Source organism: Tyto alba, unplaced genomic scaffold (genome assembly GCF_018691265.1).
Source record: "Tyto alba isolate M040663 unplaced genomic scaffold, T.alba_DEE_v4.0 Super-Scaffold_29, whole genome shotgun sequence".
NCBI classification, from domain to species: Eukaryota; Metazoa; Chordata; class Aves; order Strigiformes; family Tytonidae; genus Tyto; species Tyto alba.
The window spans coordinates 11687396-11706980 of record NW_024881303.1 but is presented as its reverse complement, the minus strand read 5'-3'; the positions used below and the strand labels follow the sequence as shown (position 1 = coordinate 11706980).

Sequence of the window (19585 nt, the reverse complement as noted above, 5' to 3'; positions counted from 1 at the left end):
TTAGAAGGAAAAATACTGGGGGAAAGATTCTGGCTTGGTGTCCCTACTGCTGTTGGGGAGATGTGCCTGTAAGAGAGAGCCACAGAGATGTTCCCTTTTTCCACAGAAGGATCCTCAGCTTCCAGCCTGGCTTTCTAGAGCTCTGGCAAAGGGCATAGTGGCACTGGAGCTCATGGTAATTTTGCCATCTCTTGTTGACTGTTGCTCTAGACAACTGCTTACTTTGCCAGCAGCCAGAGCTGGTCCTGCTCTTCATCACCTCCATGTCTGTTGCCAGCTGGTGCAGGATGGCCCAGAGATACAAATGAAAGAACACTGGTAAGGCCACAGGAGCCTCATGTACCAGTAAAGTATTTGTAGCCTGAAAATGTCTAGGTCTGAGTGGGTGCAGAGGGAGTGCTTTTCCAGTTTAGTGAACCATTTGTATTTTTAAGTGTCGTATTATGCAAGAACCTGTCATCACCCTTTGTGTCATAGGCTCTCCAGCAATGTTTTCCATGTGCAGGACTGATGCTCTCACACCCCCTTTCTGCCTTGTTTCACAGAAAACTGCATTCATTCTCCTTTGCTTTCGCAGGCTGTCAGCACCCTGACACTGGTTCAGCCCTTCATCCTTTCTATCCTAGGAGGGAGAATATACAACAGACAGACGAACTTCAGCACAAAAGTTGAATAGCTTGAGAAGAAGGCTTACTGAAGAAGACCAATTGATGAATTGGTTGGTCTAGCCACTTGATTTTACAGCTTTCTTTATAAAGCACCACTGATGCATTTGTTTGCTGGGATGCGTGTTCCGCTGCGGCTTTTTCTAACGTGCAAAAGGCATGGCTTAACTCCAGCAACTGCCACGCAGGTCTTATCACCTCCGCTCGACTTCAGGCCTCCCTGGCAGCTGTCTTCTCTTTGGTGGCCCTCTTAACCCTCCGAGGTGGGGTTTTGAGAGGCATGTGTGCGGGCGGTTGCTGGCGGAGCAGTGCCACCTGCCGAGGCCGGGCGGGACGGCCCGGGAGCCGCTGCGCTCTGCTCGAGGGCTGGCTGAGAAATACTCTTTCTTTGGTGTTTACTCGAGGCGTGGGGTTCAAGCTCCTCTGGCGTGGTTCTCGGGACTACCGGTGTTTTACAAGCAAAAAGTTCCTGCCTGTTGCCGCGAGTGAGGTCGGCTCGGAGGAGCCACTAGGCTGTTGAAAAATAATCATCCAGTCTGTTATTTGACTCTTACTGGCAAAGCAGCCCCATTTTACTTGAGATACACAATTTTCTCTTTCCAATCAAATATATTAAAAAAAAATTAAATTTAGAAAATGGCAACTTTCTGCTTGGTTAAATGATTAATAAAGAGCCCCCTTCCCTGGAAGGGTTTAAGGCCAGGTTGGGTGGGGCTTTGAGCAACCTGCTCTAGTGGAAGGTGTCCATGCCCATGACTGGGGGGGGGGTTAGAACTAGATAATCTTTAAGGTCCCTTTCAACCCAAACCACTCTATGATTCTATGATAAAGTGGCACTCAGCTTTGGCTGGGGCAGTAAGAAAAGTGCACTTAAGATCCTGTGAAGTGAAGGAACTAAAACAGCAACTTCTCCAGCAGGACAAGGCATTGGATGAGCTGAGAGGAGACCCAAGAAGAGACCACACTGAGCTCACTGGTGCACGTTTTCTGACTTTGTTCAGAAAGTATGTAACAGTATAATCTTTATTCTGTAGAGGGGGGATGAGGGAGCAGAGGAGACTGTATTTTCAGGACTGTGCTGGGTATGTTCTCGAGTCACAAAAGCTGTAAATGCTTCTGCTGTGTGTGACCAGCAAAGCTGATTCTTTCTGCTGCAACTTTTTGGACATTGTCATGTTTGTTGTGATGCTATTTTACCTTTGATGAAAACATGGTTGTGTAGAACTTGGTATTTGCTTTTTAAGCAAGTTGTTTGTCACAAAGCAGAGTGTCCCTGGGAAGACTTCCACATGTGCTGTCCTGGGGAGGAAGGGGAACTATTTGATGAAGGCTCAAAGCCAGGGCTGGTGTGTTCCCTCTCTCTTTGTTCTCTTGCACACATTAAGTTTCCCCCCAGGTCCCGTTTGCTGCCCAGAGTGCTCACAGCCCCGGGAGAGGGTTTTCCAGACGTCCAGAGTCACTCCACTGACGTGAGGAGGAGGAAGAGCATGACGCTCGGTTAATCCCAGTTTGTGCCCCTGCAACGGAATGGCAATTTGCTCGTGGCATCCTGTGGACCGCTGCTGCAGTGAGCAGCGTGAGGCTGCGACCTTCTTTAAGGCACAGGTGATTTTTTTTTTTTTTAATTGCTTCTCACACTGTTTGTGTGGGCTCAGTAATGCAAACCTGTCACAGGACAGTCCCCAGAGCCCCCTGCTTCTGCAGGAGCTCCTGGCACCTTCCAGCCTGTGGGATCCCTCTGCCAAAGCCACAAGGAGACTAAAACACATCCCCCTCAGCTACTGGCAGAAGCTTTTCTTTTTCTTTTCTCCTTTTCTTTTCTTTTCTTTTCTTTTCTTTTCTTTCCTTTCCTTTCCTTTCCTTTCCTTTCCTTTCCTTTCCTTTCCTTTCCTTTCCTTTCCTTTCCTTTCCTTTCCTTTCCTTTCCTTTCCTTTCCTTTCCTTTCCTTTCCTTTCCTTTCCTTTCCTTTCCTTTCCTTTCCTTTCCTTTCCTTTCCTTTCCTTTCCTTTCCTTTCCTTTCCTTTCCTTTCCTTTCCTTTCCTTTCCTTTCCTTTCCTTTCCTTTCCTTTCCTTTCCTTTCCTTTCCTTTCCTTTCCTTTCCTTTCCTTTCCTTTCCTTTCCTTTCCTTTCCTTTCCTTTCCTTTCCTTTCCTTTCCTTTCCTTTCCTTTCCTTTCCTTTCCTTTCCTTTCCTTTCCTTTCCTTTCCTTTCCTTTCCTTTCCTTTCCTTTCCTTTCCTTTCCTTTCCTTTCCTTTCCTTTCCTTTCCTTTCCTTTCCTTTCCTTTCCTTTCCTTTCCTTTCCTTTCCTTTCCTTTCCTTTCCTTTCCTTTCCTTTCCTTTCCTTTCCTTTCCTTTCCTTTCCTTTCCTTTCCTTTCCTTTCCTTTCCTTTCCTTTCCTTTCCTTTCCTTTCCTTTCCTTTCCTTTCCTTTCCTTTCCTTTCCTTTCCTTTCCTTTCCTTTCCTTTCCTTTCCTTTCCTTTCCTTTCCTTTCCTTTCCTTTCCTTTCCTTTCCTTTCCTTTCCTTTCCTTTCCTTTCCTTTCCTTTCCTTTCCTTTCCTTTCCTTTCCTTTCCTTTCCTTTCCTTTCCTTTCCTTTCCTTTCCTTTCCTTTCCTTTCCTTTCCTTTCCTTTCCTTTCCTTTCCTTTCCTTTCCTTTCCTTTCCTTTCCTTTCCTTTCCTTTCCTTTCCTTTCCTTTCCTTTCCTTTCCTTTCCTTTCCTTTCCTTTCCTTTCCTTTCCTTTCCTTTCCTTTCCTTTCCTTTCCTTTCCTTTCCCTTCCCTTCCCTTCCCTTCCCTTCCCTTCCCTTCCCTTCCCTTCCCTTCCCTTCCCTTCCCTTCCCTTCCCTTTCCCTTTCCCTTTCCCTTTCCCTTTCCCTTAAATTTTTTAATCTTATTTTAATTTTATTTAAAAAAAATATTTTCTTTTATTTTTTTATTTTATTTTATTTTATTTTATTTATTTTTACATCTGCCCCAGACCCCCCCGAGGCAGGGTCCTCCGGGCACCTTCTCCCGGGTGCCGGTTCCCCTCGGCGGGAGCGGCCGGGGGGCGGGGCCGGGAGGGCGGGCGCGGGGGCGCTGTCCAGGGTGCTGAACCGCCTCTCCCCCTCCCGCCGCCCTGCTTCAGCCGCGGGGTCCCCCCGCCCCCCGGGCAGCACGAAAAGGGGACACCAGGCTCGTGTGTGTGTGTGTGTGTGTGTGTGTGTGTGTCCGCACCGAGCCTTGCGAGAGACTCCCCGGGTGTGTGTCCCCGCGCCGAGGGGAAAGGTGGTTCTAACCAGGCGGGGGGGAGCTCGGAAAAAGTAATCCTCATTCCCACCACCCCCTTTAAAAACCACCCAACCAAACATTAAGAAGGAGGCGGGGTTTTGTTTTGTTGTATTGTTTTTTTGTGGCTTGGTTTTGTTTTATTTTTTTGCCTCTCTTCCTACGGGCTGCCGCTGCTCAGATACACCAGGGCAGAGGTCACTGAAATAGTGTGAGAACCACAGAGCTATGGTGCAAGCAGGACACTAATGTGTCTGGGCACGCTGCTTCACAGAGGACATGGTAGTAGCTATAGGGCTGAGCATCAGAAGCACCTAGGCAAGCGAGTGAGGGTTAAACTGGCATGATTAGGGTGACAAGAAATTAATCGGGAGACCATGGACTGCATACTGTCTCTCTTTATGACTTGCAAATTAGAATGGAAATTAAAAAGCTTGAACAGAGAGAGCCCCACGCCTCCCAGACACGGACAACTGAGCAAAAGATTGTCTGCAACTGTCTTTCATTAAGTGGTGTCAGGCTTTCCTTCCCCTGACCTTCACCAGCTGTTTACAGGAGGGCTTTGGATCTCCCCTTGGAGGGCAGGGTCACAAAGAGGCAAGGGACCGAGCCAGAGCAAGCCTGAGCTCTGCTCTGAGCTGCCAAGCCCAGGCAGTGACAGGAGAGCCCTTGCATCAAGCTGGTTTACCCAGCCCTTCCCTACAAGGCAGGTCATGACCCAGGGCTTGCTTAAGCTCCTGCTTTGCTCCAGACCTGTGAGATCCACTCTGTGGCCTGAATTGCCTCAAGTGCAGGCAGGACGTGGTCTTGGCATGGCAGGGAAGCCCGTTGCTGTGGTGGGAACTGAAAAGGGGTCCTCCAGGCTGGCCTGCACCTCGCAGGACCACAGGGGTGGCAAGGAAGCAGCAGTGAAATTGAGCAGGGGGCAAAGCCCCAGTGTCGGGGGGGAAGAGGCACCCAAGCGCGGAGGCAGGATGGAGTTGGCCGGTGCAGCTCACCTCGGGGACAGAGGGGAAGTCTGGCTCCGGGGCTGAATTTGGCGGCTCTTCTCCGTGTGTCCTCTCCCGCCCTTCTGGTGCAGACGCATCCCACCCGTGGAGCCGGCGCCTGTTCTCCCGCAGCCCTCAGGCTCCAGCTGGAGACCCGGAGAGGGCCAGGAGCCCCCCCGTCCGGCCCTGCAGCTTCCCCCGGGCACCCCCAGGTCTCCGGGGTGGCCGCATCCCCACCCGTGTGTGAACATGCCCGGGGGAGGGGGGGAGCGGTGTTTGCTTTTCATGCTGGTTTCGCCGATACGATCGTTATTTTCTCCGCAGCCTGCAAGGGCTGAAGTTCCCCTTGATGGTCTCAACTGCCCGCCCCGCAAATCAATTAAACCCAGCGCCGGCAACCGGGCCTGATCAAAATAAAGGAGAGGCCACACAGCAAACAAACAAACAAACCAACCCCAAACAAACAGGCGCCCCCGCGGCTCCCAGGGCGCCCCCCGTGACCCCCCACCGTCCCGCGTAGCCCCGGGTTGGGAGCGCCCGGGAACGCCCCGAAACCTGCAGCGCCCCGCGGGGAAACCAGCTCCCCCTCACCCCCCCCCCCCCAAAAAAGGGAGCAGGACCGGGCCGCCCCGGAGCCTCCTCCCGCCTCCCCCCGGGCGGGCCGGGGCCGGGGGTGTCTCCGCCGGGTCCTGCCGAGCGGCACCCGCGGGGTTTTCCCGTCCCTCCCCCCCCGAGGTTTGGGGTGCCCTCGGGGCCGGCTTTGAAACGGGACGTGCCCGCCTCCCCCGGCCGCGCTCCCAGCCCGCTCCGCCATCTATAAAGAACCACTAATTTATTGTGTTTTCCTAATTATGTTTTATTTAGCTATTAATCAGCTATTTGGTGTTCCAGTGTCTAGGGCTACCCCGGCTCCGCTTTCCTTTCTCTCCCGCCCCCTATTCCCTCGCTTTGATGTCCTTTTGCATATTATACAAACAAGATCAAAAGCTGCTTTTACCACCTCCGCCCACCTCGCACAATATTTGTTACGGGAGAAAGTGTGTTTCAGGTCGAAACGCTGCCTTGTTAGAGAGAGCTACGACCTAGCTGAAACCTGGGGGGGGAGCGGGGAGGGGCGACACGACACCAAGTACATGAACTTTAAAGTGAGTCCTATTACCACGTTATTTAAAGGTCTGATCGTGTCAGGTGTAATACTGAAGAAAAATGTTATGTCGGACAAAATGCTTATATTTTCCTGCGGTATTAATGAGAAGCTTGCCCTGGGCTATTTCCCCATCTCAGAGGGCAGCAGATGCAGAAAGTCCTTGGGGAGTAGATCTTTGAAATTTCATCAGCATTCATGGGTGACCTAGCCTTTTCAAGCACAATGATAGACATGATAAATCATCTTTACAACGAATTCTAATTATCCTTTATATGGCTGGGATGCCTCTCGAAAAGCAGAAATCTAACACTTTTCCATATTGCTTCCAGATTTCAGTGAGGCTGTCAGAAGTCTTGTGCCGTCCTTCTTCCCCGCTGTGGACCGCGTTGCGTGACAGTAGCCCTAAACCTGTGAGTGTGCAGGAGTCAAACTACTCTATTAAGTTACACACGCTTGCCTGTTTTGAACTAAATTTAATTCCTTTCCTCTCTTACCCAATGAAATTATGTGGCGCGGTGTAAGATAGGATTAGAAGTATATCATTATAGCAATTAATACTATAATGCCTTCATGATTAGTGTGCTACATTGAATTTCATGGATTTTTGCTCACTGTTGCCTAGATTTCCCTTGGGTCCTCTAGCCCAAACCATTGTATTCTTAGTAAATTAAATGTGAAATCACAGCAATATACTTAATAAATCCACTATCACCTGTATGCTGTATTAATAAAGGAGTCCAGTGCAACCTGTACAGCATCACCTCGCAGCCTGGGATGTGCACGCTGGGGAGGCCTTTTCCCCCGAGGAGATACAGCTGCCTGCTCTGTCCCCGCTTTCCTGCTCAACTTTCTCTCTGCTTGCAGAGCAGGCCCAGGGGAGCCAAACTGTGAGAGCCCAGCACTTCTGACCCCAAGGCAGGGCACAGGGGGGGTTGGGTTGAGGCTTTGGCCTCGCAGGGGGGACGCCTTGCTCCGTGGTTACTTACAGAAGGGAACGCATTGCAATGCAGTAACCCCCCTCCCTGCTTGGGGACTTGGCTGAAATCCCTGCCCCTTGCTGGCTCCCCCCGCCCAGGGAGGTTCAAGCTTTCCCCCATTTTCCCTTGGGGAGGAGGGGGGATCTTTAAAGAGGAGCCTCTTTGAAGTGGCCCTGATGGAAATGGGGTTATTTCAGAGGTACAGGAATGGCTGTCTGGTTATCTGCAGCCAGGGCTCTGTGGCGGGGAGATAAGATATTTATTAAGAGACCTGTTTTAATGCTTGGGGATCGCTTTCAGAGGGCCCAAGAAAAATGGACTTTATCTAGTCTATTATTATGTACAGTCACCCCCTTGATGTTTTACTTTAGTTTAGACACCATGAATAAAAGCTAATAACTTTCCCTTCAGCTTGTTTGTCGGCAAGACACCTGAGGGCGGTGGGATGGGGAGATATTTGCTTTAACAGGGGTGATTGAAAAGATACTTTCCAGGATTAGGGGTGAGGTTAGAGTTGAGCAGGGACCCTCAGTGCCTGACATTCAGGGCATCTTTTAGAACAAGACTTTCCTAGGACCTCTGCCAAGAGCCTGAGAAGAGGGGCAAAGTGGTGGGGAAGGGAGAGCTGGTGGGCTGGAGGTGGCCTGGGGACAGGGAGGAGCTGCGCTCTCCTTGGGGCCAGACCAGCACCCGGTGAGTGCTTCGACTTGGGTTGGGCTGAAGATGTGGGGGATGGGGACAGATGCCTCCGGCTGCCTCCAGAAGTGGGCTACGAGCCTCCCTGGCCTGGCCATGCTCATCTCTGCCCTGGGATGTTTCCCAGCCTCTTTCCTCAATGCATGGGAGATTACATTTGATGCTTTGGGTTCTGGTGATGGGCACTGTTCTACCTCCCACTGAACACCGGGGCTGAGGGCCTGTGTGGGACACTCTTTGCCTGGACAGCTGATGTCCACACTGCCATTTTCCTCCTGCCTTGTTCTCCACCCTCTTCTTCCCACCCCCTTGGTAATGTGGCACCGTCCAGGAACAGGGATCTTCTGGGGCAGGAGAATGTCCCACACGTGCAGGGGCGGGTGGTGGAAGATTTTGAATGGATAATGGTGCACTGCGAGGCAGGAGGCTGGGACGGGGTTGGTGGGGGGTGAGGGGATGAGTCTGTGCAAGGTGGCACAGGGGCTGGGTCCCTGCACTCTCCATCCCCAGGTGGGTTCAGGGACCAGCTCACACATCGGCGTATCCCCGGTCTCACATGTCCACACCAGGAAGGGACGCAATAAGGAGCCAAACAAATCCTTGCACTTTTGCTCTAAGCATCCCCCCAATTCCCATCCTGCTCTCCTCCCTCCCAGCACCCCTCCCGTGCCTGCCTGTGCCACCTGTGTCCCACCTCCACTGTACAGAGCCACCCATTAACCCACCTTCCACAGCTACCACACGGGCTCATCATTAGCTGGGAGCCCACAACAGGCGACCTGATAAATTCAGAATAAAAATAAGCTGTGGTGTCCTTTTGCAGCCATAGAGACTTAAGACTGCCGAGCCTCTCCCTCTCCCCCTTTCCCCCCCCTCTTCCTCTCTTGCGGGGCAGGATCTCAGTCCTGCCCACGGCGCAGTTGCGGGTGGGACGAGCGGTACCAGCCCCAGCCTCCCCTCCCGTTCCCCCCCCTCCAAATCAGCGCCCGGTGCCCGGGCGGGGCGGCCGGCGCGGAGCCCACGGGGGGGGCCGCGCTGCCCCGCGGAGCCCGGCTAAACAGATTATTCAACTCACTTTCACTGCAGGCGTTATGAAGCGGGATAAATGCTTTTGTCAGGGGGTGAATTATTTGTTTAGCGGGAAAGTGCACGGGAAGGGTTTAGCGCGCTGCCCAAAGCCCCGGGCCGGGCCGCGCCTCGGCGGACACCCCCTGCCCAAAAGCTCTGCCCCAGCCCGCAGGCTGGGACACGCGTGGGCACAGGCGTACGGTGGGAGCAGCAGTGCCGCAGCGGAGGGGGGGGGCGGCCGGGGGGCGCTCCCCTCTCCCCGCGGCAGCCTCCAGGGACCTGTTTCTCGGCCCCCTCGATGAGGAGGAGCTCGCTCCCGTCCTCACTCCCAGCAAAAAAAAATTAAACAGGAGATAAAAAAGAGGGGGAAGCTTTTTAGAGGAGTGAAAGGCCGGATCCCTTCCAGCAAGTGTTTCACTTCTGCTCCCTCAAGCTTTCTTTTTTTTTTTTTTTTTTTCCTCCCTTCCCCTTTATTTCCTTTTTCCTTCCTTCCTTTTTATTTTCTTTTTTTTTTTTCTTTCCCCTCCCTCCCCCCCCCCCCCGTCTTTTTCCCCTCCTAAACTGACTTCACTAACAGCTTTTCCTTCCTTGCACTCACCCCGGAGGAGGAGGAGGAGAAGGAGGAGGGAAAAAAAAAAAAAAAAACACCACACCAACAAACCACCAGCCCAGCCACTAAACCCACCCAGCAGTGGATGGGGGGAGGCAGGAGGCTCGCAGGGCGGGCTCCTGGCCAGCGGGCGGTGGGAGCCCCCTCGCTCGGCGAGCTGATGGCCGGCGGCGGGGGAGCAGGGCGCTGCCGGCCCCGCGCACCCTGCGCAGCGGCGGCCCCGGCCGCGGTGCCGGCGGGGCGCTGAGCCGGGCCCGCACCCGCGCTCGCTCGTCAGGCAAGGTGCGCAGGAGGGGGGATAAAACGGGAGGGAGAGCGGCAGGGAGAGGCAGGGAGGCTGGGGGGGTCTGCCCGCCTGCTGGCTACCTCAGCCCGGCAGCGCGCATCCTGGCAGATGAAGGAGTCACTCACCCGCGGCTGTTTTTTTTTTTTTTTTTTTTTTTTTTTCTTTTTTAAGGGGTGGGAGGTGTTTGCTATTTTATCCTTTCGGTTTGGGTTTTGTTGTTTTTTTTTTTTTATTTTTTTTTTCCTCTGTGTGTGTGTGTATACAAATACATCGCCTCCACTCAGGGAGCCGGATATTTCCAACCCTAAACTATGGCTTTTCAAAAATCGCCCGATGCTTCCAACGCCACGAGGAAAAACCCCAGCCTGCTGGAGATAGGAGCCTTGTGCTTGGACTCGGAGATCATCTTCGGCTTCACCAGCCACCTCCTGCGGAGGAAAGCCAAGGTAAGGGGACCTCTCCCCGGCCCCGGGGGGCTGGGGGTCGGGGGGATGCGGGTGCCCCCCCTGCCCCGGGCCGGCTCACGGGAAGGGGATGGCCAACTTGGCGGTGCGAAGTTGGCGGCGGCCGCGCCGGGGCGGGTTTCAGCACCACGAACAGTCCTGGCGGCTCCGCGGAGCGGCGCGGAACGGCGCGGGGGAACCGCGCTGCCCACCCCGCTCCCGGGGCTGCCCCCGCCACGGGCACCGCGGCGCCTTGTGTGCCCCCGGCTTCAAACGGGGAGTGGGGAGCACCACGTCCCGGTATTTCCAGAAGGGTTTCTTTCACTTAAAGAGGAGGGGGCTCAACCTCAGCAGCGCAGCTCAGCCCCACGCCGGCCGGGGAGCACGTCCCTTCACCCGCCCGCCCCGTCCAACCCGAGGTTTGGAGCCGCGGGAGGGTTTCGCAGCCGTTATTCGGGCACGTGGAATTTCGGAGCAAGTTTCCCAGGGACCTGCAGAGCCCTGAGCAGGCGAGGGAAGGGAGCGGGAGCGCACCGCCCGGGTGCGTGGGTCCGTGTCATCCGCGGCTGCCCCCGCGAGGGGCACACAGCAGCCCCCGGGCAACCACCGCGCTCTCCCCGTCTCGCCCCTTCACCTCCCCACCCAAAAATTTTCTCGGGCTCCAGGCGGGCGGGGGGGCAGCGGTCCAGTGCCCACAGGGGCTCTGCCCGCGGAGTGGGGGTGCACATAGCCCCAGCGCTGTTTTTTGGGGGGGAGGAGGGGGAGTTTCAGACACGTGCTCGGGAGAGCCAGGAAAGTTTAAACGGCTGGGGAAGGTGCCTCTTGCGAGGGGTGGGGTTTTTTTGTTGTGTTTGGTTGGGTTGTTCTGGTTTTAGTTTTTTTGTTTATTTTGTTTTGGTTTTGTTTTTTCGGTTTTTTTTTTTTCCCCCATATATATGTTTTTCCCCACTCTTTGTGCTCGGCGCTGCTCGCATCACCGCAGACCCCACCCCACGGCTCAGTGCCACCAGCACCCACCCGCGCGGTGGCGGGGAAGGAGACAAGGACCCGCCTTTGGCACCGCCGGGGGAATAAACCTCCCCCCCCCCCTCCTCCTCAGCCCCCCCGCCGCCGCCCCGCCGCTCCACCCGTGGGGTGCCGGGTCGGGGCTCCGGCTCCGTCCCGGGTGGGTGTTCCCACGTGCGGCGCTGCATCGGGACCGGCAGGGGGCGCTCTGGTCACGGGGACGGCGGCCGCGCTGCGCCCCGCGGGGCCCGGACACGGCCCCTGCCCACGCACCCACCCACCGGGGCCGGGCAGCCGCGGGGCAGTCGGGACAGACAGCGCCGCATTCGCTTCTCTCTTGGGGAAAAAAAAAAAAAAAAAAAAAAAAAAAAAAAAAAAGAAGCAAAACCGACAACCCCCCCAAAACCCCCCCGAAAAAAGTGCTAAATATACAAGCCGGAGCAGCAGCCAAGTAGACAATTAGCTGCGAACGTTAATTTCTCCATCTGTCAGGTCAATTTTCGCATGTAGGAGCATCCCACCGCGCCCGCCGAGCGGCTGGGGAGGCAGCCCCTGGGGGGGGGGGGGGGGGAGGGCTGTGTCCCCCGCGGCACCGCGCATCTGCCCGCGGACACCGCGCAGGAGAGAACCAGTGGAGGGGGAGGGTGGGCTCCTGCGGGACCCCCGACCCCCATCCGCAGCTGGCCCGCACCCCCAGCGCCTGCGCGGCTTTCCCGCCTCCGCTCTCCCTTGCGCGACCGGCACCCCCCGCCCGGCCCTGTTAGCCTCACGGGAACTTGGGTGTTGGAGCGTGGAGGCAACCGCGGGAGTGCCCACGCTTTAGTCACACCGGTTTGGGACTACCCCGTAGGGTCACTGTGAAATTTCATCTTCTACCTCCTCCCCCCCCCACCCTAAACCCCATCCCGCCCTGGCCGAGGCTCCCCCGCCCCGTTTACCCCACCCGCCCCCGTCCAGCCCCTCCTCCCCTGCCCTCCGAGCACTTTTCGAGCTTTTTTTTTTTTTTTTTTTCCCCGACGTGTTCCCGTGCTCCGGGTCCTTCCCGGTGCCGCCGTGGGGAGCTCACTCCTCCTCCCACTCCCAGCCCAAACTTCACTCTCTTCTCAACATGGGAGGCAACATCACCTAGAGCGGCAGCCCGGACGGCGGGGAGCGGGCGCGATTCCTGGTGGGCACCCCCCGACCCCCGCCCGGCCATGGGCGCCGCGGGCCGGCCGCGCCGCCGGGCACCGGGCCGCCCGCACTAGCGGAGCGGGGCGCGGGGCAGGGGCGCATCCCCCGCTACCATGATCGCGGCCGCCGGCAGGAAAGGTCCGGGACCGGAGCCCCGGGCGCCGGGGGTAAGTTATTACAACACTCCTCCCCGCGTTTGCGCTTTTCACCCCCCCCCCCCCCCTCCACACACACACTCCCCCCCCCACACACAACGAGGCGGGTGGGTACCGCGGGTGCCTCCGCGATCGGCGGCGCTGAGCTCTGCTCTCTCCGCAGGTGGCGGAGGGGAGCGCGGCGCGGGAGCTCTCCCCGCGGAAGAGGCCGCCGGCCGCCGCCGAGGAGGAGCGCTGCGCCAGCCGCCCGCCGCCCGAGGGAGCGGGGGCCGCCGCGGGGGCCGAGCCGCGGCCGGTGGAGCGGGCGGCGGCCGGGGGCTGGTGCCGGAGCTGCCAGGCCCAGCTGGCCGAGCTGAGGAGGCAGGCGGCGAGGCTGGCCGGGGGCGGCTGCCCGCCCAACGCCCCGCCGGTAAGTAACGCCCGCACCGCCCCGGCGGGCGCCCAGCGCGGCCGGGCGGGCGGGGGAGCCGGGGGCTGGGGGGGGGGGGGGGGGTATGGGGTGGGGGGGGGTCCTGGCACGGCGGGGTCAGGTGTACAGCCCCGCGGGTTTGGGAGGAGAGCGTGACGGCAAAGCCGGCCATTTCCGACCCAGGAGGGTTCTTCAAAAGTTAAAAGATTTCCCGTCCCGGGCTCGATCAAAAAGCGAAACCGTGCGGCTGGACGCTCGCTCTCTGTTACAGTCACCGGCTGCCAGAAACAGTTTAAAAAAAAAAAGAAAAAGGCAGGTTTGGCAAGCGGAACGGGAGAGCAGGCGAGAGGCTGCGCGGGTGCGCTTCGGAGCCCGCAGCCGCGCCGAGGGTCCCGCTGCCCGCCGAGCCCCCGCCCCGCTGCCCGCGGCCCCCCCGCGCCCCCATCCCTCCTGCCAGCAGCTGCCCGGGCGCGGCTCCTCCTGCCGAGGGGCCCGGCAAACGCGGCTGAGGAGCCCACGCGCGTTCGTGGAGCCGGGGGAGAGTTTCAGCGGGAGGGTTTTGGTGGGCTTTGGCCATCCGGGTGCTTGAGTGTGGCCGATGGGCTCATTCCTGGCCTCGTTGGCACTGGGGCAAGTTCGAGCCGTGTCCTTTCCCTCTAGTTCGTGCCTCACGGTGGCCCTTCGTGTCTGGGAGCGAAGGGAGAAAGTGCAGGAGCATAGCAGAGGTTTCCTTTGACACGTGTGGCCCTTTAGTTGTGCGTATTGTAGTTGCCTGCGCATTTTTTCCTGCTGTGTTTGCATCTTGTCCCTTTTGCTTTAGCGTGGGCACATGACACAAAACTTTTAAAAGGTGATGGGGGGGCGGTGAAAAAATACCGAGTCTTGCCTAGACACCTGAAGAGATCCTGAGGATTAGCTGACAGGGCAAAATGCAACAGAAGACCCAGAGATTCTGTTCCAGGGCACACAAAACGTGTGTTGGGTTTTTGATAACATTTGGAAGTAATGTATTGTTTTCTAAACAATGCTTATCTGGATGTTTGCAAGAATGGGGGGGAGGGCCTGAAGAGGAAGCCAAACCCTACTGACCTTCATTTTCATTCAAAGAGTTCCTGTATGATCTACAGAATTCCCATTGAATCTAAATATAGTTTTGTTTGGAAGTGCTTTGTGGAGCAGTGTCCGAATGCACAGCGAGGTTTGTGTTTTCAGGCCAGATCCAAAGCCCTTTGAAATCAACAAGAATCTCTCTATTGACTTGCTGGGTTTGGAGCAGGCTCTTAATTCTGCGGTGTAAAAGGTCACGTATCTTATCTCATTGAATTCAGGACTGCTGGACCTTTTGTTTTCTAGATTGCTGCAAATAGTGGAAAGAAGTTTAATTTCCCCATGTGAAGTGCATGGGATAGCCTGCTTCAGCGAGGAGCACATAAACCTCTGTCCCATTGTTGGGGTGGGCCTCTGCCGGGAAGAATAGTGTCCTATCTGGGAGCGGATCTCTGTCATGGGGAAAAAAAAAAAAAGCTGCCAGTGCAGGAGAGTCAGGGGGCTTGGCCAGGTGTTCAGGTGAGGAGACCTGTGAGCAAAGGCCTGTTTGTGTGGTCTCCTTCCTGCAAGTCTCAGGGGACCTCCTTGATAAGCACTTGATGATGGGTAAATTAATCCCCCTTTTCTGCAGGGTTTGAAAGCATGCCTAGGAACGTAATAAAATAGTAGTCATCACAGTGTCAGAACCTTGACAGACCTGATTGCAGAGTAACAGATACCTGGAGTTCACTTACTGAGTAGCATGCAGTAGAATTAGATGCTTAAATTTTTTTTTTTTTTTTTAAAAATACACTTTTTAGCGCTTGTGAGACCGCTAGCCTAATTGTAAGCTCAAAGCCCCACTAATCCTGGTGTAGTGAGCGGCTCCTCCGGAAGGAAGATGCAATAAACAGTCCCACTTACTGCCTTCTGAGTGTGAAGTAGGTTAGCGGGAGATAACAGTCAGAGGTTCAGCTACTCAGCTGCTGCGACTTGGCCTTGCGGTGGGAATCTGATGCAATATGCTGGCAGGTTGAGCACTGTGTAATGTTTGTGCCAGAAAGGCAACTTGCCTTTTTTTTTTTTTTTTTTTTTTTCCTCCTTTCTTGTTTAATTATATAACAAGACATCTGAAAAAGCAGCTCCTCTCCATAAGAGTTTCATGCTCATACAATAAAAGTCCAAAGAGTTTCTTACAAGCTCTTCTAACATACTGTCAAACTAAGCAACTACTGGATGAGTAAACACCAGAAGGCTACTGCTTGGAGCATGCTGCTCTTAAAGGATTTACCTCCTTTGCCATAATAATTAAGGGATCTTTCAGCACAGATTCAGAAAGATTTCCACACCTGGTTGAAAAGCCTTTGGAAAGGTGGGTGGGTGCCTCGGAGATGAAAGAAGGGCTAGTTTCCTGCTGTTGATATCTTTCCTGATGAAAGAGAGGAGGTGTATTCTCATGCGTGGGGCAGCTGACAAGGGATTGCATTCACATTAGAATAAAAAGCCAATGTACTGTTTGCAGTCTGCAGGGATAAGAAATCTAATTGCTTGAGAGGGCTATGATTCATACAGTTTGTGTTGCTGTCCTTTCAATTAGATGTATTTAAAATATATAAATAATTTAAAGTTTCGGTGCTCAGATGATGTGCATTGATTACAGAATACTCTCAGTTCTTTGTGTCTCTTTAAAGTCCTCCAAATCTCTGTGGACAGCTGATAAAAAGATACACCTCGTTGCTTACGTTAAAACTCTTCAGCAGTTCTCCCAAGTACAAGATTTACTGCACCCCACACTGTCAATTCCCTTCTCCTTACTGCTGCTGCCTTTACAGCCTGCCACCACAGTGAGGCCTGTGTGTGAATCAAAATGCGGTTTCCATCAAGCGTGGATGGAAACGAGCAAAATATAATCTGAAATTATTCCAGATTAGCATTTTGGTATTGCAGTATCAGCGTCAGTGGCTGGGTCATGTACTGGACTACTGTAGGAGGGGGGAAAAAAATAAAAGGTGCCTTGGTTTATCTCTAATTAAAAGTTTTGTGTGTGCCCTGCAGGCTGTTTCCCTGGGGAGCTGGTAATGGGATACAGGATCTCCTACAGCCAGGGCTCTGGCTGGGGCAGAGAGCAGGCTGTTGTGCCTGGAAGTTGTTGCTGGTGGCAGCTGCAGGGCACTCCATGGGAAATGGGTTGGTGGTCTCTGTCTCACTCCCAGTTGGCAAATAGCCTTGTCACAAAATCACCACAATTACTGCTAATTGGCATCACTGTTGGCAGTTTCACAGGAGAGGCAGAAGACTGAATGGGGATGTAGATTAAATTAGTAATAATAATACTTAGCACCTCAAATTCTTCACAGTGCTTCACAAATGCTAATTAATTAATTTGCGTGATGCCTGTGTTTGGTAAACCCAAAGGCGCTGTCATTTCTAAAGAGGTGTATGTCAGAGCGAGGTGTGTGTCTCCGAAAGGAAGGGGACCGGCGGGACTGTCCGGCGTGAGAGATGTGCTCCTGCAGCTGCAACACTGGAAGTAAAGTCTGCGCTCCCTCTAGCACAGGCAGCAGCCTTACGGATATAGAGCTGCTGTAAAATGGTTTTAGCTAATCCCTTATGAGCAGAGGGAGAAGGCTCTCTTGGTGTGAGGAATGTGCATGCTGATACAACTACATCCACAGAAGGGGTTTTATACTGTGTATTTTGGTTACAAGTAATAATTGTACCCAGTTATACTGGGCAAAAGAATTTTTTAAATCCGTACTGAAAAGAGGCCAAGACCAGACGAAGTTCACTTTGGAAGAAATTAGCTTTGAGGATTGTGCTTCTCCCAGCACAGGGATTCAGACACCCCATTTCACCTGTCCCCGTTCACCCTCACCCCTGATCCTCCTGGTCTGAGCAATTTATATTGTACCTACTGCCAGTGCAGGCGGGTGCTGGAGACAGCAGAAACATGCATGCTGTATTGTAGCTTGAGTTCAGCTAAGTTCTTGCTGTCCTAGTTTTTAAGAGCCTCTTTTCTTCCCTATTCCCCCCCCCCCCCCCCCATTGCATTGTCTGCATTGTGTGTTACACGAGGCTGAACATCTTCCAGGGAGTTTGAAGGACAAAGGAGTGAGTGTGGGCTCTTTATTGCTGGTGGGGTGGACAATGTGTTTTCTCTGATACTTAAAAAAACCTGTATTCCCCCTCGACCGGGTGAGCTGTGGTTGGGTACAAAGAGGCACACTGCCAGCCCTGATCTGCACAGAGCCTTGGTGACCAGGACAGGTCATGCCTTTGGTTGCTCATGAACCGTGAATCACTTGAGGGAGCTAAGCAAGTCCCAGCCCACCGTGTCGTTGGCAGGGCTCTGTGTTGCACCAGCTAGAGTCGGAGGGAGCCTGGCTCCTCCAGAAAAAGGGGGAGGATAGAGGGGTAGCAGTGGCTTTGGATGTGCCGTTTGCACTGACGGGTCGCAGCTGTGTGGATGCCACGCAGCGCTGCCGGCTTGAACTCCCACCACACCCGCTTCTGATCAAAGCCATGGTCTCTTGGTACACCCATGTGTGCTGCTGATTGCATCACCTGAAGGGGGGATGAGGAACAAAGTTTTGGGAAGGGCACGCTCTTTCCTGTGGGCTTCTCCTGTATGCTAAATAAACCCCCACATGTTTCCAGGAGCAGCAATGCTAAGGGAGGATGGTTTGGTTGGATGGATGCTTTGTTCACCTCTTTTGCTCTCCCCACCTCCCTGAATTAATCCCAGGTGTTCTCTCCTTGTCCCCAGTGAGTTGATAAGAGGCAGCACCTTCTTTGCAGCTGCACACATACTGTTTGGTTGACATTAAGCTAGTACGTGGGCATCTGGCTTCAGCCAAACAATAACAGGTGGGTCCTGCCCCACTTCTCTCACGGCCCGTTTGTGGAAGTTGTAGGAATTTGCTCTGAGCCTTCTACCTCACTTTCAGATCATTTTCTGGGTTCATAAGCTGTTAAGGAGGGCTGGCAGCAAGGAGGATGGAAAGAAAAGCAATGCAGCTGTTCTCATTGGCTTGGAAAACCAGGCTGAGAGGGTAGGCATGGGATTGAGGACTGGGGTCTTGATGTGCGAGGGCCGGGTTCGCTTTGTTATTCCCATCTTGGCCATTCTGAAGGAACGGTATCAGCAGGACTCATAGTGAGGAGAGTTTGTGTGATCCCTGGCTGCCAGGACCTGTCTCCTGGCTGTGGGGCGCTTTAGGAGCCTGCACTGCCCACGGAGGAGCCTGGGAGAGGGCTCTGTGTCCTTAGCGTTTGCCTGCAGGCTCATGCTTCCCTGGATGAGCAAGGGCTTGGAGCACGTGGGGACTTCTCGCAACATTTGAGGTGCATGGGGAATAGGTCTAAACTTTTAGAAGCAACCCCTGACTTTTTGTGGGGTTTTTCTTCCCATGCCAATTGTTTTATATTAATGTGTCAGCACTTGCTACTGAGTGGCATTGTCACCTGGAATTTGAGAGTCTTGGTGATGAGGCTGCTGAGTCTTGGATAAGTTTGGGGTTCTCTGTTACCGAGGGGCTGTTTTTCTTTTCATGTGAGGCCTTTCTGCAACTGTGTTGATGTGAATAAGGGGAATTGAGTGGGAGAACTGTGTCTTTTACAGATTCTTCTCTAGAGTAATCCAGTTTTCGGGGCTCTTTACAAGCACCAAATGCACCTTAAAATGTTATGTATTTAACATTTCAAAAATGCATAAGTGGAAAAGTAATGTCTTAGTTAATAAATATGAAACTACGGGGCATTTTTTTGAGATGCGCATTTAATATTTAATTTTGTGAGAGAGACTCTTGCAGAGACTTGGCTGTGGAGTGCTTCAGGCTATGAGCTCAGATGTGGATTTCTGTACGTGTGCAGTCTAATAACGGGGTTAGTGACAACACCATGTCAAAATGTGTTGACATGAGCAGTTTCCTTGTTTCGGTCAGTGCAGTAGTCCCTGTGCTACATGATGGGCTGCGGAAACTATTTGTAATGAGTTTGGTTTAGACATTTAGGATTCTCAAGCATACCCTTTTAAAGTACAGGTGAGTGGGATTATCTTGCAGTTCAGATGCCAGAGGCAAGAGACCTTCTCACTGGGGGATCTGAAGTGGGGGAGTGGGGGTTGTGCAATTAGCTGAAGGTACTGTGGTCTCCTGGGTAGCTGAGGGTAATTAGTATTGCTCCAGCTCTTTCTCTAGCTAATTCCTTCAGCACCCTGCCCTATTAGGGAAGAGGGAGGAAACATATAAACCATTTCAAAATCCCAGGGGGTGGAAAAGAGCATCTGCTCCTAACATCTGAGGTTACTTTGAACCTGTTGAAGTATGTAGTAGCTGCTTTATTGTTTTTGCCAAGAGTTTCCACCTACAGTGATCCCAACCTCTGACTTGTTAACAGCGAGGTTGTAGGAGGCAGTAGTCATCCTCCTCTTCCCTGGCCCACAGCAGCTGATAGTGGCTGCTGCTCTGGACCTGGCACCGCAGGGTATTGGAGCGGGGATGGCTGAAACCACCGAGAGATTTTTCTTTCCCAAGACCAGGATTGCCCACCACGTACACAGTTGCTGCCTGGGTCTCCTGCTGCTCAGGTACCCCACCATAACTGTACTCTGTGTGTCTGAATCCTTCTTCCCACAGTGAGGATGCTGGTGTAGAGAAGAGCCACTTAGTCCC

The 19585-nt window shown here is 53.8% G+C and overlaps 1 protein-coding gene across 13 annotated transcripts in view; it reads left to right on the top strand.

Annotated features, from left to right (window-relative positions):
* The window catches only part of KIF26A (kinesin family member 26A), a 121886-nt gene that overhangs the window by 10011 nt on the left and 92290 nt on the right, over nt 1–19585 (top strand). For 9 of the 13 annotated variants that reach the window (XM_042799118.1, XM_042799113.1, XM_042799117.1 and 6 more), the window contains 6 exons: nt 578–718; nt 1581–1669; nt 2062–2270; nt 6395–6475; nt 9987–10148; nt 12642–12887. In XM_042799118.1, coding sequence (XP_042655052.1) covers nt 10014–10148; nt 12642–12887 — 381 coding nt within the window. In that variant the 5' untranslated portion in view covers nt 578–718; nt 1581–1669; nt 2062–2270; nt 6395–6475; nt 9987–10013. Of the gene's footprint in view, nt 1–210; nt 319–577; nt 719–1580; nt 1670–2061; nt 2271–6394; nt 6476–9986; nt 10149–12160; nt 12491–12641; nt 12888–19585 lie in introns of those variants that run through there. The other 4 variants (XM_042799108.1, XM_042799109.1, XM_042799116.1 and 1 more) reach the window with 4 other exon arrangements.